This window comes from Terrapene carolina, unplaced genomic scaffold (genome assembly GCF_002925995.2).
Source record: "Terrapene carolina triunguis isolate 2854851 unplaced genomic scaffold, T_m_triunguis-2.0 Scaffold53, whole genome shotgun sequence".
Lineage (NCBI taxonomy): Eukaryota > Metazoa > Chordata > Testudines > Emydidae > Terrapene > Terrapene triunguis.
In genome coordinates, this window is record NW_020664404.1 from 19714278 (window position 1) to 19726220 (window position 11943).

The 11943-nt window shown below is 42.0% G+C and overlaps 1 protein-coding gene across 1 annotated transcript in view; it reads left to right on the plus strand.

Annotated features, from left to right (window-relative positions):
- Positions 1-7052: 7052 nt before the first annotated feature.
- The window catches only part of TNFRSF11A (TNF receptor superfamily member 11a), a 37336-nt gene continuing 32445 nt past the window's right edge, over positions 7053-11943 (plus strand). The window contains exon 1 of the mRNA XM_024203884.3: positions 7053-7243. Within this exon, the coding sequence (XP_024059652.2) occupies positions 7184-7243 (60 nt within the window). The 5' untranslated portion in view covers positions 7053-7183. The remainder of the gene's footprint in view (positions 7244-11943) is intronic.

Consider the following 11943-nt stretch of genomic DNA (forward strand, 5'->3'; position numbering starts at 1 on the left):
TTTTGCACACGGATTAATCATTCTTTACCAAAACTCCTTGAAAATAGCAGACATTTTTTCTCTAATACAGAGATTTCATTTTTAGCTCCTTTAAAAGCTTTTAATACTGTGTTTACTGTTGTGCTCTTAGTTTTAAACTATTGGTGTCAGTGTATAATTTTTATTTCTCTCTCTCTCTCCTCCAAGATGGTTGGAGTGATCAGCTGTTAAAATGTTTCATAAATTAGACTTCATGGTATGACAGATCTCACAAAGTGAAAGGTTTTGGTAACAAGGACCAAATGAGCTCTCATGCTTCTGCCACATCCTTAGTGAACAAAGTGCTAACCCAACTCCCTTCATTTAAAAAAAAAAAAACAAAAACGCATCTTCAGCCATACTCCAAGTTTTCTGCTTGGATGATGCAATCAAGCCAAGTTCCTACATATGGATTTATTATAGCTCATCATTTAATTTTGTTGGCGTCCCTTTGATCTCTTCCCTATAAAAAAAGTTCCCTGAAGTTAATAGCTTGGCCATGACTGCCATTGTTCGTGAGGGCTCTGTTGGCCACTAGGAGACACTACATCTGTGCAATGCTTGTGAGCCACTGCCTGGACATTTCTTTTCATATTTCCTGGTGATTTCTAGCCTCTAGACTTCACTTGTGATGTCCTCTATTGGTATGTGCATTCACTGCATGTGCCTCTAGTCTGTTTATCCCATAAAGTTTATATTAAAAGCTGGTATTGGTATTCTCAAAAAAAAAGGGGGGGGCACTCTATTAATAAAATTTGAAAAAATGTGAATACTTGAAAATAACATTCCAGCTTTTTTGACAGATGGAAAGGAAAAAGCAATTAAAGATTTACAAAACTATAACTTACCTGACATCTGTTTCTTCCCACTTTCAAGTAAGAGAGCTGTCATTTGTTGTGGTTAGTCTTTTTTTCAGATTCATAGCATCAGCATGATGGCATCCTTCGAAACCAGACCTATTTACCCACATTTATAGTTCATTAGAGAGAGAATTTTATATTTAAAAAATAGAATATTAATACTACATTAGACTGCAGCATAATTTATACTCCCAATGAGACAGAGTTAAAGTTGTGCATTCAACTTTACCTTTAGCATTGCATGATTTTTCTAACTTTAACCAAGCAATCTTAACACAGTACTTAATAGTTCTAAGACATGGGTCTTTTGGGGGGCAAGAGCAGAAGCCAATTCACTATGCAGTCAGTTGGGAAGGCATGCCTAGAGCTGGGCTTTTTCTGTGTAAATTTTCAACGAAAATGAAAAAGTTGATTTTGGTGTGAAAACTCAACAGAAATCTTCTATTCAGAAATGCTACCACAGTGCCTCAAGGGAGGGTGTAGTTCAGATGCCTCATGTCCAGTTCCCCTCTATATGCTTAACTCCTGGGCCAGACTACATTTCCCATGATGCACCACAGCCTCATCTTTTACTATAGTGCATGAAGGGAGCCCCATAGCAACTGTGGATCACTGGAGATGTAGGCTGGCTGAGGCATCCAGACTATAGTCAAGAATAGAGGCATGCGACATCATGGCAGCATTTCTGAATTGAAGTTTTGGTTTGGGGGTACTTGGGTTTTTTGACAAAATTTTCCACAGAAATTGGACATTATTAAAAAATTGTATAGTTGTGAACCCTATTTTCTGTCAAACAGTTTTGGTGCAAAACTTTTGACCAGCCCTACCTAGAACATCTATGGCTAACATAATTTAAGCTTTAACAAAACTTCCTACTATACATTTGCCAGTTCTTATTTTTCAGATGTTCATAGTTGGATTTCTAAGGCTCTACTGCACTGTACAGTCAGTAAGAAGACACTAAGTGATTCACTGGGGTTTGGATCAGTTTCATAGCATGTAAATCAGAAACAAATGCCTTTACTCAAGCTTTCAAGAAATAATTGACCTTCACATGGAGCCAAAAGTTGCAGGCGTGGAGTGGAAATTTCATCCGCAAAGGCGAATGTTTCAGGAGGAAACAAACATCTGTATAGAGGATTATAATAGAAACTGTTTTGCAATGCTGGGCATCCTAAAGTCCTTCTGGCTTTCTCCTGTAAATCTGTGGCCTGAATCAGCAGCTGGTAATAAACAGTGCTTACAGTTTCAGTATTGTGCATGCGAGTAAAAAGAGGAAGGAACTTAACCAATTGTTCTATTTAAGAGCATAAGCGTGGGAAGTAGGGGTGGGAAGGGTGCTGCAGCACCCCCCAGGTTTTATGCAGGGTCCCAGCAGGCAGCCCCACTCCGGGCTGCAGGGGATGTTTCACATCCCGGCTGCTGGCCCCGCGCCCTGGGTCCGGGCTGGCGGCCCCGCGCCCGGCTGCGCACGTGGGGTCCCGCATCCCAGCTGCCAGCCCCACACCCAGGGATCCTGGCTGCTAGCCCCGCGACTGGACGCACACGCGGAGCCCCGGCTTCTGGTCCTGCACGTGGTGCTCTGCTACTGGCCCCGCACCTGCCCCCAGCCGTAGCCCCAGCCTCGACCCTTATCCCTGTCTGTGTCCTCCCCTCCTGGAGACATAGCCCTGCCCCCGGCCTCAGCTCAGAGAGTGGGGGAGGCACAAGGTAAAAAGTTTGGGGATAGTTTTGCTGGCTTTCAGCACCCCCACTATAAAAAGCATTCCAGCACCACTGTTTAAGGGCAACATTTCCGTGTATCTTAAATATGGTCATTTAAAAATACTCATACAGTGCAGAAGACTGAGGATTTCTAGCATGAGGGGTGTGCACAACTTCTTAAGAAGAATTTTCACCCAATGCTGTGATTCTGTTCTGTTAGTACCATTCCAGAATACTTTCCATACAAATACACCATTCTTAGTTATCAGCCACCTCTTTTACCAACTTCTAATGTATACAGGGTCTGCATGAATGCTTCCCTGACAGCTAGCTGGGAGGGGGAGAGACTTTGGGTGTGTTTATGTAAATACAGTTTTCTCCTGCTCTACTTACATATTTAGAAGATATAGCGGTGTCAAAGTGATCAACTTTGCCTGGTGTTGGGTACAAATCACCTTAGTACTGAATGCAGGGGTAGTGAAATATGGTTACCAATTATTTTGTAATTATTGTAGGAATGTATTGTATTTGTAACAATGTAATTATTGTAAGAATACAGGAAAGCAGGACTGTGCTTAACCTGTCCCAAATGAGGCCACCCTCAGTTGAAAGAACCTCGTTAAGCCAGCGGCTTGAATGTCAGAGCCCTGTGAAAATAAGAGGGGTGGGGACAGGCATGCCCAAGAATCTTCCCTGGACTGATTTAACCTGTTTTCCCCCCACTGTTCACACAAAGAGCTAAATAGGTTTCATTAGGAGCCTCTTTGTTATGTTAAATGCTCAATCAGAACTGAAATCAGTTGTGGTGGGACTGTGTTTCTGCCCTGGCCACTAAGAGCTAAAAATGACTGAGAGCTGAAATCACTTGAGATGGGGCAGTGTTTCTGCCTGACCTGCAAAGAGCTGAAAATTACTAAGAGACTGATGTGCAGAGGTCACAGCAGAGAGGCAGGTGGCAGCAGAAGATGACTGACAGTCAGCTGGTGAATGAGTGGCTGGAGAGGCACACAAGCAGGACAGCAGCGGAGAGGCGCAATGAGCGGCCAGCAAGGCGGCTGGTGGAGAGGCGCAGTGAGCAGGGAGATTGGTGAGCAGGTGGGAGCAGACAGACAGCAGGAGCAGCCGGTGAACAACCAGCAGGGTGGCTGGCAAAGAGGGGTGGCGGGCGAGTGCCCAAGCAGCAGAGCGAGTAAGGTGCCGCTTTACCCCACCCAGGGGGGAGGTGAACTCTGCAGATGCACCTCTGAACTCTGGGTCTGCACTGACCAAGGACAGCAATTGTGAGTGGGGTGCAGAGAAGGGTTGGGCACATGAAAGGGACTTTTGGGTTGCTGGACTTAAGAACCTGAGGGGAAAAGGGCACTGTCCAACCTACTTGGGGGTGGGTCTTTTACTCATGATTTATGTTTATGAACCCTGTTTGTGGTGTTTCCTAAATTAACGCCAAGTTACTGCCCTCCTTTTATTAAAACTTTATTTTCTATGCTCAGACTCTGTGCTTGCGAGTGGGGAAGTATTGCCTCTTAGAGGCGCCCAGGGGTGGTGTGTAAATTTTCCAGGTTACTGGGTGTGGGCTTGAACCAGTTCTGTGTTGTATCGATGGAAAGGAACCCCTAGATATTGAACCCGGCTCTGGTTGCTGCTGACTCCACCTGGCAGAAGGGTTACAAATGCATTACTTTGTAAAGCTCCTGTGTGTGTGCTTGGCAAAGTACAAACACAGATGGAGAATGTGTCCCTGTCTCAACACACTCTTGAACTCATCATCGGCGATCTCTCAGTTTGAGGATGATCTCTACCACGGATTTACATATGAGTCCTGAGATTACTCAGGAGTCCGATCCTGGAACCACAGATTCGCCCCCAGAACGTTTCCTGGCAGGTCAGCTGTCTGCTGAAAGAAAGTTCTTTCTTTTTCTTTCTCTTTTTCCTTCCTTCTTTTCTCTCTTTTTAAGGGCAAGGCACTGGTCCTTAAAGTGGGCCACTGCCTGATGGAGAATGTGCTGCCATTGAAGTCAGTTGGTGGCTTGCTCCTACCAGCTTGCGATGTCCACATCAGTTTTCTTGAAATACGCTTTTAGTGTGTCTTTGTAGCGTTTCCTCTGACCATCACAGGGTCTCTGACCAGGGGTGAGCTGAGAGTAGAGGACTTGTTTTGGGAGGCGAGAATGTGGCATCCGCATATAATGTCCAGCCCAGTGGAGTTGGTTCATAAGAATCATTGCTTCAATGCTGTTGACATTGGCTTCAGTAAGGATGCTGGGGTAAGTGTGGCAATCTTCCCACTTGATGCGAAAGATCTTCTGGAGGCATCATTAGTGGTACCTCTCCAGACTCTTGAGAGGCTGTCGGTAGGTAACTCAGGATCCAGTGCGCAAGTGCTTCCTTTGGGAAACTGCTCCGACGCGTTTTTATGGACCATGACCTACGGAAGGATGCCAAGATTCAAGTGTATAAGACAGTTGTCATCCCTACGCTCCTCTATGGATGCGAAATCTGGGTGACTCTTGAACTAGACTGTGTGAAAGGGTGCAGTGTACACCCAAATTCTATTATTTTTTAGAATCAGATATCCTGTCACTGAAAATGAGGGGGGGGGTATAATATGTACACGCACACAGAGAGATGGTGTATCAAGAGTTCAGTAGGCTCAAAAAAAGGATTAAACATATAGATAATGAGACCACCCACAGTCACATTAGCTAGCATTTAAACAAATATGAGGGATATTTAAAGCATGGGCCGAGCACTAAATGATAAGTTTAGAAAGAAACTATCTCCATAAGTAGGTGTGAATGTGCGCTACAGGGTTTTTTGCATCTTCCTCTGAGGCATGTGGAACTGGCGGTTACTGGCGACACAGGATGAGATGGAGCAATGGTCTGACCTGGAATAACAATTCCAATGTACCTAGTGAGTAGGTCTAGCACCTTAGTTGGCAAGTTCATTACAGCTCAAGTATTGAAGGGGCTGGGAAAGTGAGCTGCTCTCTCACCCCAGAGGTAGCTTCATCTGGCACAGGATGGAGGCACAAGGGTGAGAATCATATGCTGCTGCTTCCCTTGCTATATTGATATATGTATAGGAGAGTGAAGGTGGGTGAGGTAAAAAGCTCTGTGTAGCTCAAAAGTTCGTCTCTGTCACCAACAGAAGTTGGTCCAATAAAACGTATTGCCTTACCCACCTTGTCTCTCTTGTGTATATAATGCAGAAAGAGCAGACTTTGGCCTCTAGCAGGCATGTTGAGCCAGCCCTTTTCATGATCACTGAAATGTAAAAGTAAATTCCTGGGATTAGCAGGGAGGGGAGTGTCCCTAATCATAAGAAATCACTATTGTTTAGAGAGGAATACCAGCGTATTTATGTCGCCACTTGCACTGTTATTGCTATGTGCCTTTGGGTGCTGAGGTTGTGTGATTTCAGAGGAAAGCTGTGCCATGCATGAAGCCTTTCTCCGGATTAGAAGGCTGTGAGAAAAACCTAATGGCCCATTTTCTCCTCACACCCAGGGCTGTTTGAAAGGGTAATTCATCTGCAGAGGAAACAAAGAATAGTGCCACAAGCAGAGCACGGTTTCCCTTTGTGTCTGATCTTTTGTAGGTGTGGAATAACCTATAAAGCTATGTTCCTTCTGGTCATGGGCCAAATCTAAATACCCAAGAGAGAGAGCAACTTCTTTATTAGATCAGCTTAGAAACACATTCCCCACCTCCATCTGCCCTGGTGCAGCGCATATACACAGAAAGACAGCACAGCTGAAGATGTGTCCCACCAGTTTTAGGAGTTTTGTTGTTGATAAAGAGGAGAGGGGAGTTGCAGTGTGGTGGATTTGATGCCTATCTGGTGTAATTTTCACAGAGCCAGAAGCAAAGGACAGGAATTTGCTGGGTCCAGCAAGGGCATGTTGCAGGAGGCAGTGTGAGGGGGGGCAGAAGGGCAGTTTCAGGAAATAGTGGAAGGGAAGGGTCATCAGGAAATTGCTGGATGGAGCAGGAGGAAGGAGGTGGCAGGAGGCACTGGGAAAAACAGGGCAGTAAGAGGTTGCCAGAGGCAGTGGAAGGAAGGGGACAGCAGGTTGCTTGAGAGATTGAATGGAAAGGAGCATCAGGAAACTTCAGGATCAAGCAGGATGCAGTGAAAGGGAGGAAGCAAGCAGGACGTTGCAAGAAGCAGTGGGAGGAGAGAAATTATAAGATAGGACAAGAGGGAAACAAGGCTCGGGCAGTAGGCAGTGGCGTGGACTTGGAGAGGGAGAGACAGTGAAAGCAGCACTATCAGCAGGAGGAAGGACTACAGGCTTCATGACTAAACTTCTTCTAACGGGGGCGGGGAGAGGAAAGGGAGGGACAACAAGAAAAAAAAACCTGCATGTCAAGTCCTGAGGAAATGCTTTAGGGACTACAGCCAGACTTTTTTTTTTGGTATGTTTGTTTTCTCCCCTCATGTAACTGAGAGGAAGGAAAGGAAGAAAGAGAAGTAACTAACTCAAATGTGCCTCACTCGGTTGTGGCTGGGGCTAGGGGATTTGGTTTGGAGGATCTAATTTCTGGTCAGTGGCAGCAAAAGGAACAGGAAAGGCAGGCAGAGACAGACACACGGACATGTCCATCTCAGCAGCAGGCTGTTGGCTGGTTCTCTGCCTTTTCATCGCTGACAAACAGGTAAGGCTGTATTACCAAGGCAATGTAAAATGTGAGGGGGAGTGAGCATATAACCTGTGCAGAGGTTCTTTATTCTCTGTGCACTGAAAAGACCCTTATGTAGGGGTTGGTTTCTCATAGCAGCTGTTGCTGAAAGAAGAAGGATTAACAGAAGTTTCCCCTGCCTTTTTTCTTAGTTTGGCTGCCTAGTTGTTTTTTTGACTTGCCCTGTCTCGCAAGCCTCCAACTCCCCCTCCTTTAAAAACAAACCCCCAAAACGAATCCAGAAGATCTGTAGGAAACCCGCCTGCTCCTGCCCAGTGCAGTGTGTGAGAAAATATTTGCAGAGGGGTTGTGGAGGGTTATAATTTGAATGTAGCGAAAAACAAGGCAAACTCCACCCAACTGAACAGAGTTTACTCAAAAGAGGCTGCTAACACTTGTCTGGAATTTTGTATTCTATAGAATCATAGTAGATAGACATGGAACAAATCTGTAAGCTCTGCCACCCAGTCCATCTCCCACCACTGAAGGATTGTTCCCTTATGGTATCTTTACAATCTATCTAAGAAACCTACATGGCACTTATTACTATACTATCTGAGGGCTTCACAAGCTTTAATAGTTCTATCTTCCCAACACCCCTGTGAAGTATGGACCAGCCCCTTTCACAGACTGGGACCGAAGGCACGGAGAAATTAAGTGAGCTGCCTAAGGTGATGCACCAAGTTTGTTATACAGCAGGGGATTGACCCCCGTTCCAGGCTAGCACCCCAACCATGGGGACATCCTTTCTATTTAAAACCGAGACTATTCACTGTGTCTGTGATAGACTAAGTGGGATTTGAATCTGTGACTACGGACATACAAAGCATAACACTTGTCACAGCTCTACTAGCGTTCAGTCTAACATACTCTTAGGTGTTCCCAGTGGTGGGACTGCCATCTTTTCGCTTAAGGAGAGTGTACCACAGCCAAGGAGCCTTATAAATATCATAGAGTGATCAGAATTTTTCCCATATAGCTTAAATTTTCATGATGTCACTGTTATTCCAACTTATACCTCTGTGCAGCACTCTAAATTATTCTTCTCTTTCCTTGGTGTTTAGACCTTTCAAATATTGGTAGACTATGGTCATGTCCCAACTTCATCATCACTTAGGCAAAGCTATAATTATATACATAGAGTGTTTCCTCCATAAGTCAATTCCTGCCGCTCCTGAATCAATTTTGTAACTCTGATCTGAACTCCTTATATTTGTCAATATTTTATTACTACTTATTTTAAGCATAATTTTCTTAGAATTGCAGTCTTGCCCAGAGTTCTGGTCTGTGACTGGTGCTTCTGCTATGCTAGGCACTGTACAAACACAGAATGAAAAGATGATCCCTGCCCCAAAGAGCTTACAATCTAGTGATTTAATAGAGAATACTAGGTGCTCACTGGCATTTCAGCTCCATGCTCTGATACGTCCGAATATGGAGCCCAAACTGCATTGGCTGCTTTATTTATTTATATATATATATATATATAATATATATATATATATATAAAATAAACACACACACACACACACACACACACACGCATAATTTCCTGCCTACTCTCAGACCTTAGGTATCTTTCAGAATTGCTGCTAAGTTTCTTCCTCCCCTTGCATGCGTGCATTAGCCTGCACTTTTGTGAGGTCAATCTATTTTACTGTTTTCTGACCATGTTTCTAATCTCTCTAGCTCCTATTGTATTATTTTTCTGTCCTGATGGATGTTCAGAACATCTGCCAATGTGGTATCATTTTCAAATCTCATTGATGTTCAGTATAGTTCCTCTCCCCATCATTCACAAAGAAATTTTGTTTTCCCCTCAAGTGATTTAGTTTTGAGGAGATTGTTTCCTATAGCCTGATATCTATTGTTGCTTAGTTGAACCCAGGAAATGCATTTAATTTGGAGTCCTTTGCTGTAGGTCCCAACTTGCTCCAGATCCCCAAAATGAACATTCAGTGTGTTCTCCCCGATTTGTTTCCCCCACCAAATTTTCAATTCACACACAAAGTAAGAGGAGGATGCTTTGGCACTGATTTTATAACATGTAAAGCTTTCTGTTGCACTTAAGCATGTGCTTTACTCTAAGCATGCTAGTGGCTGCTTTGTCAGATAGTTCACAACCTTCCGTGGCCAAAATGTTGGATAACAAAGATCCAAAATGATACGAGTCCCAGGAAAAGCTGTAGTGTAGGAAAGGTTAATATTCTGTGGTGCTTATTTTGTTTAATCATTAATTTTTATAACCTCTGTACACTGTTTGGCATTTTCTGACAGAAATAATTGACAATAATAGAAGTGGTTTGTCTGACATACCAGTAAATTTTTGTCCATAATCAATGACACTCCTCTTAATTGGGAACAGTTGAGAGACGTTAATATTTCAAACTTTTATCATGCTTTCCATCTGAAGATCACAAAACCCTTGGAAACAAAAATTGAGACTTATAACCCCTAAGAAGTAAGCAGCATCTTTATTTTTCACAGATGGGAAAATGGGCACAGAGAATTTGTAATTTGCCCAAATTCACACCAAAGATCTGTAACAGAACTGGGAACAAAACCCAGACCTCCTCTCTCCCAGTCTTGTGGTTTAACCATGAGACAATTTTTCCAAGACATTTGCCTTATACTGTGTCAGAATATACAGTACCTTCCTTCCTGACACATGATCAGTGCAGCTTGTTTGTGGAATTTTATATAAAATTCATATTTTCCCATTATTTGCTTGATACTTGTAAAATGCCTCATTCAGATAAGGGAATAAAGATTGTGGGAATATGTATTTGTCAGTATTATACAGTTTAACTGCCAGGCCTCCTTTTTTGAGTGTCAATGAACTGAATTCTCCTCCCAAAGAATACCTAATACTGTGTCTGGCCATGTGGAGTGTTTGTTCAGTCCAGGCAATCAGAATTTTGAGGGCTTTAGAGAAGTTTTAAAATGTTTTTGCCCAAAATGTAGACCTTCTCCCCATCTCAACCCCCCACCTCCACCCCAAAAAAGCCATGGTATTTATAATGGAAAAAGCAGTAATAAAGTAAAGCAAAGCTGCCATGAGGCCTCAGTCTAAAACTTTGGATTCTTTGCCATTCAAATTACAGATATACACTACAAGCTATTTTGATTAAATTAATTGGTTGGTCAAAATGTACTTTCAGAAAAGGGCACTGGGAGGGAAATCAGAGAGCGTTTACTTGCTTTGCAGTTTCCCGGGCCCGGGGGAGGGGTGTGTGACAAATCTAAACTAACTCTCCGCAGTGTCTCACATAAAGGAGATAATTGTGTGGCATATGAGGCTAAAACCTTTACATTAACATGAAGTGTAATTGTTGGACAGCCACAGTAAGTATAGAATAATGTATGATTACTGGATTTTCCATCCATATTTTGAAATACTCTATCAACTCGCCATTAATATAAAGCTTTCTCTGACACCTCACCCCCATGCAACCAAACATGCTTACACCAAACTTTACAAGTTAGTAAAATACAGAGCATTCTAATAATTGCAACATGTCATGAAAATATACTGGATCTTGTAGCTGGGGTGGGAGGCAAGATTTTTTTCACCATATATCAATCTGTCAGGATGTGAAGCACAATTCAAACACAGTAATTCCAGCTGAGCCATAGTGATGATACATCTACTAGTGTTACACTGGTATTACCACCTCCAATCATTCACTAGCTCAAAAGAGAAAATTCCAAGAATAGCTCTGCAAAAACAAATAGCTGGAGATATGAAGAATTCACACTCTGAAACAGGATGGATTGATTGAAATCAAAGTCATTTAAATCACCAATATAATAATTTCAATCAGCAAGCAGGAAACTTTGATTTAGATAATTGATTTTAATTATGTTTTGCATTTATACTTTTTAGTTATTTTCACGAAAGATTGTTTGTTGGTAACCATTAAACATGTTGATTTGCAATGAAATATAAACTTTACACTAAATTTGGTGCTGCTTATTTTTTTGCTAACCAATAGGATACACTATATTTGTACATATTTATTTAAGCAATTATATAGCTTAACTTACACATTAGAGTCTTAATTTTTTCACTTTTTATTCTGTTAGAAAATTATGAATGATGCATTTCTTATTTACTAGATGATTAATTTTTTACTTGTGATTTGTATCAAGCTCTATTTGGATGGAAATTCAAATTCAATTAAAAATTCACAAAAACAGCATTTTATTTGTTTTTTTAATTAAATAAACTACCTTAAATAAGTAAAAAAGTTTATCAAAATATCTTTTGCATTTAAAACTGATTTATTAAACAAAGAAAGTATTATCCGTACTTAATGAATTGAACTAATTGTTTCTGGTCACCATGTCCATCAAGATTTTTAGAATTAGTAGATTTCATCCTCTCACAACTCTTCACTAGTTTTTATTATTAGATTGGAAGAAGAAAATAAACTTTATTTTTTTCAACTCCTATTGGTTTCTTAACTTTGAATGAACTAGTCATTGAATTGAACTAGTTGAATAAACTGAAATGAAGAAAATATTCTCTCTGCACCTGCAGAAAAGGCTACTGTTATCAAAAGATGCTTTAGCACTGTAATACTTAAATCTAATCCAGGTTATTGGGCTCAATACAAGGATAACTGAGAGGGGTTTAATGCCTGTGTTGTGCAGGAGGTCAGCCTACATGATAT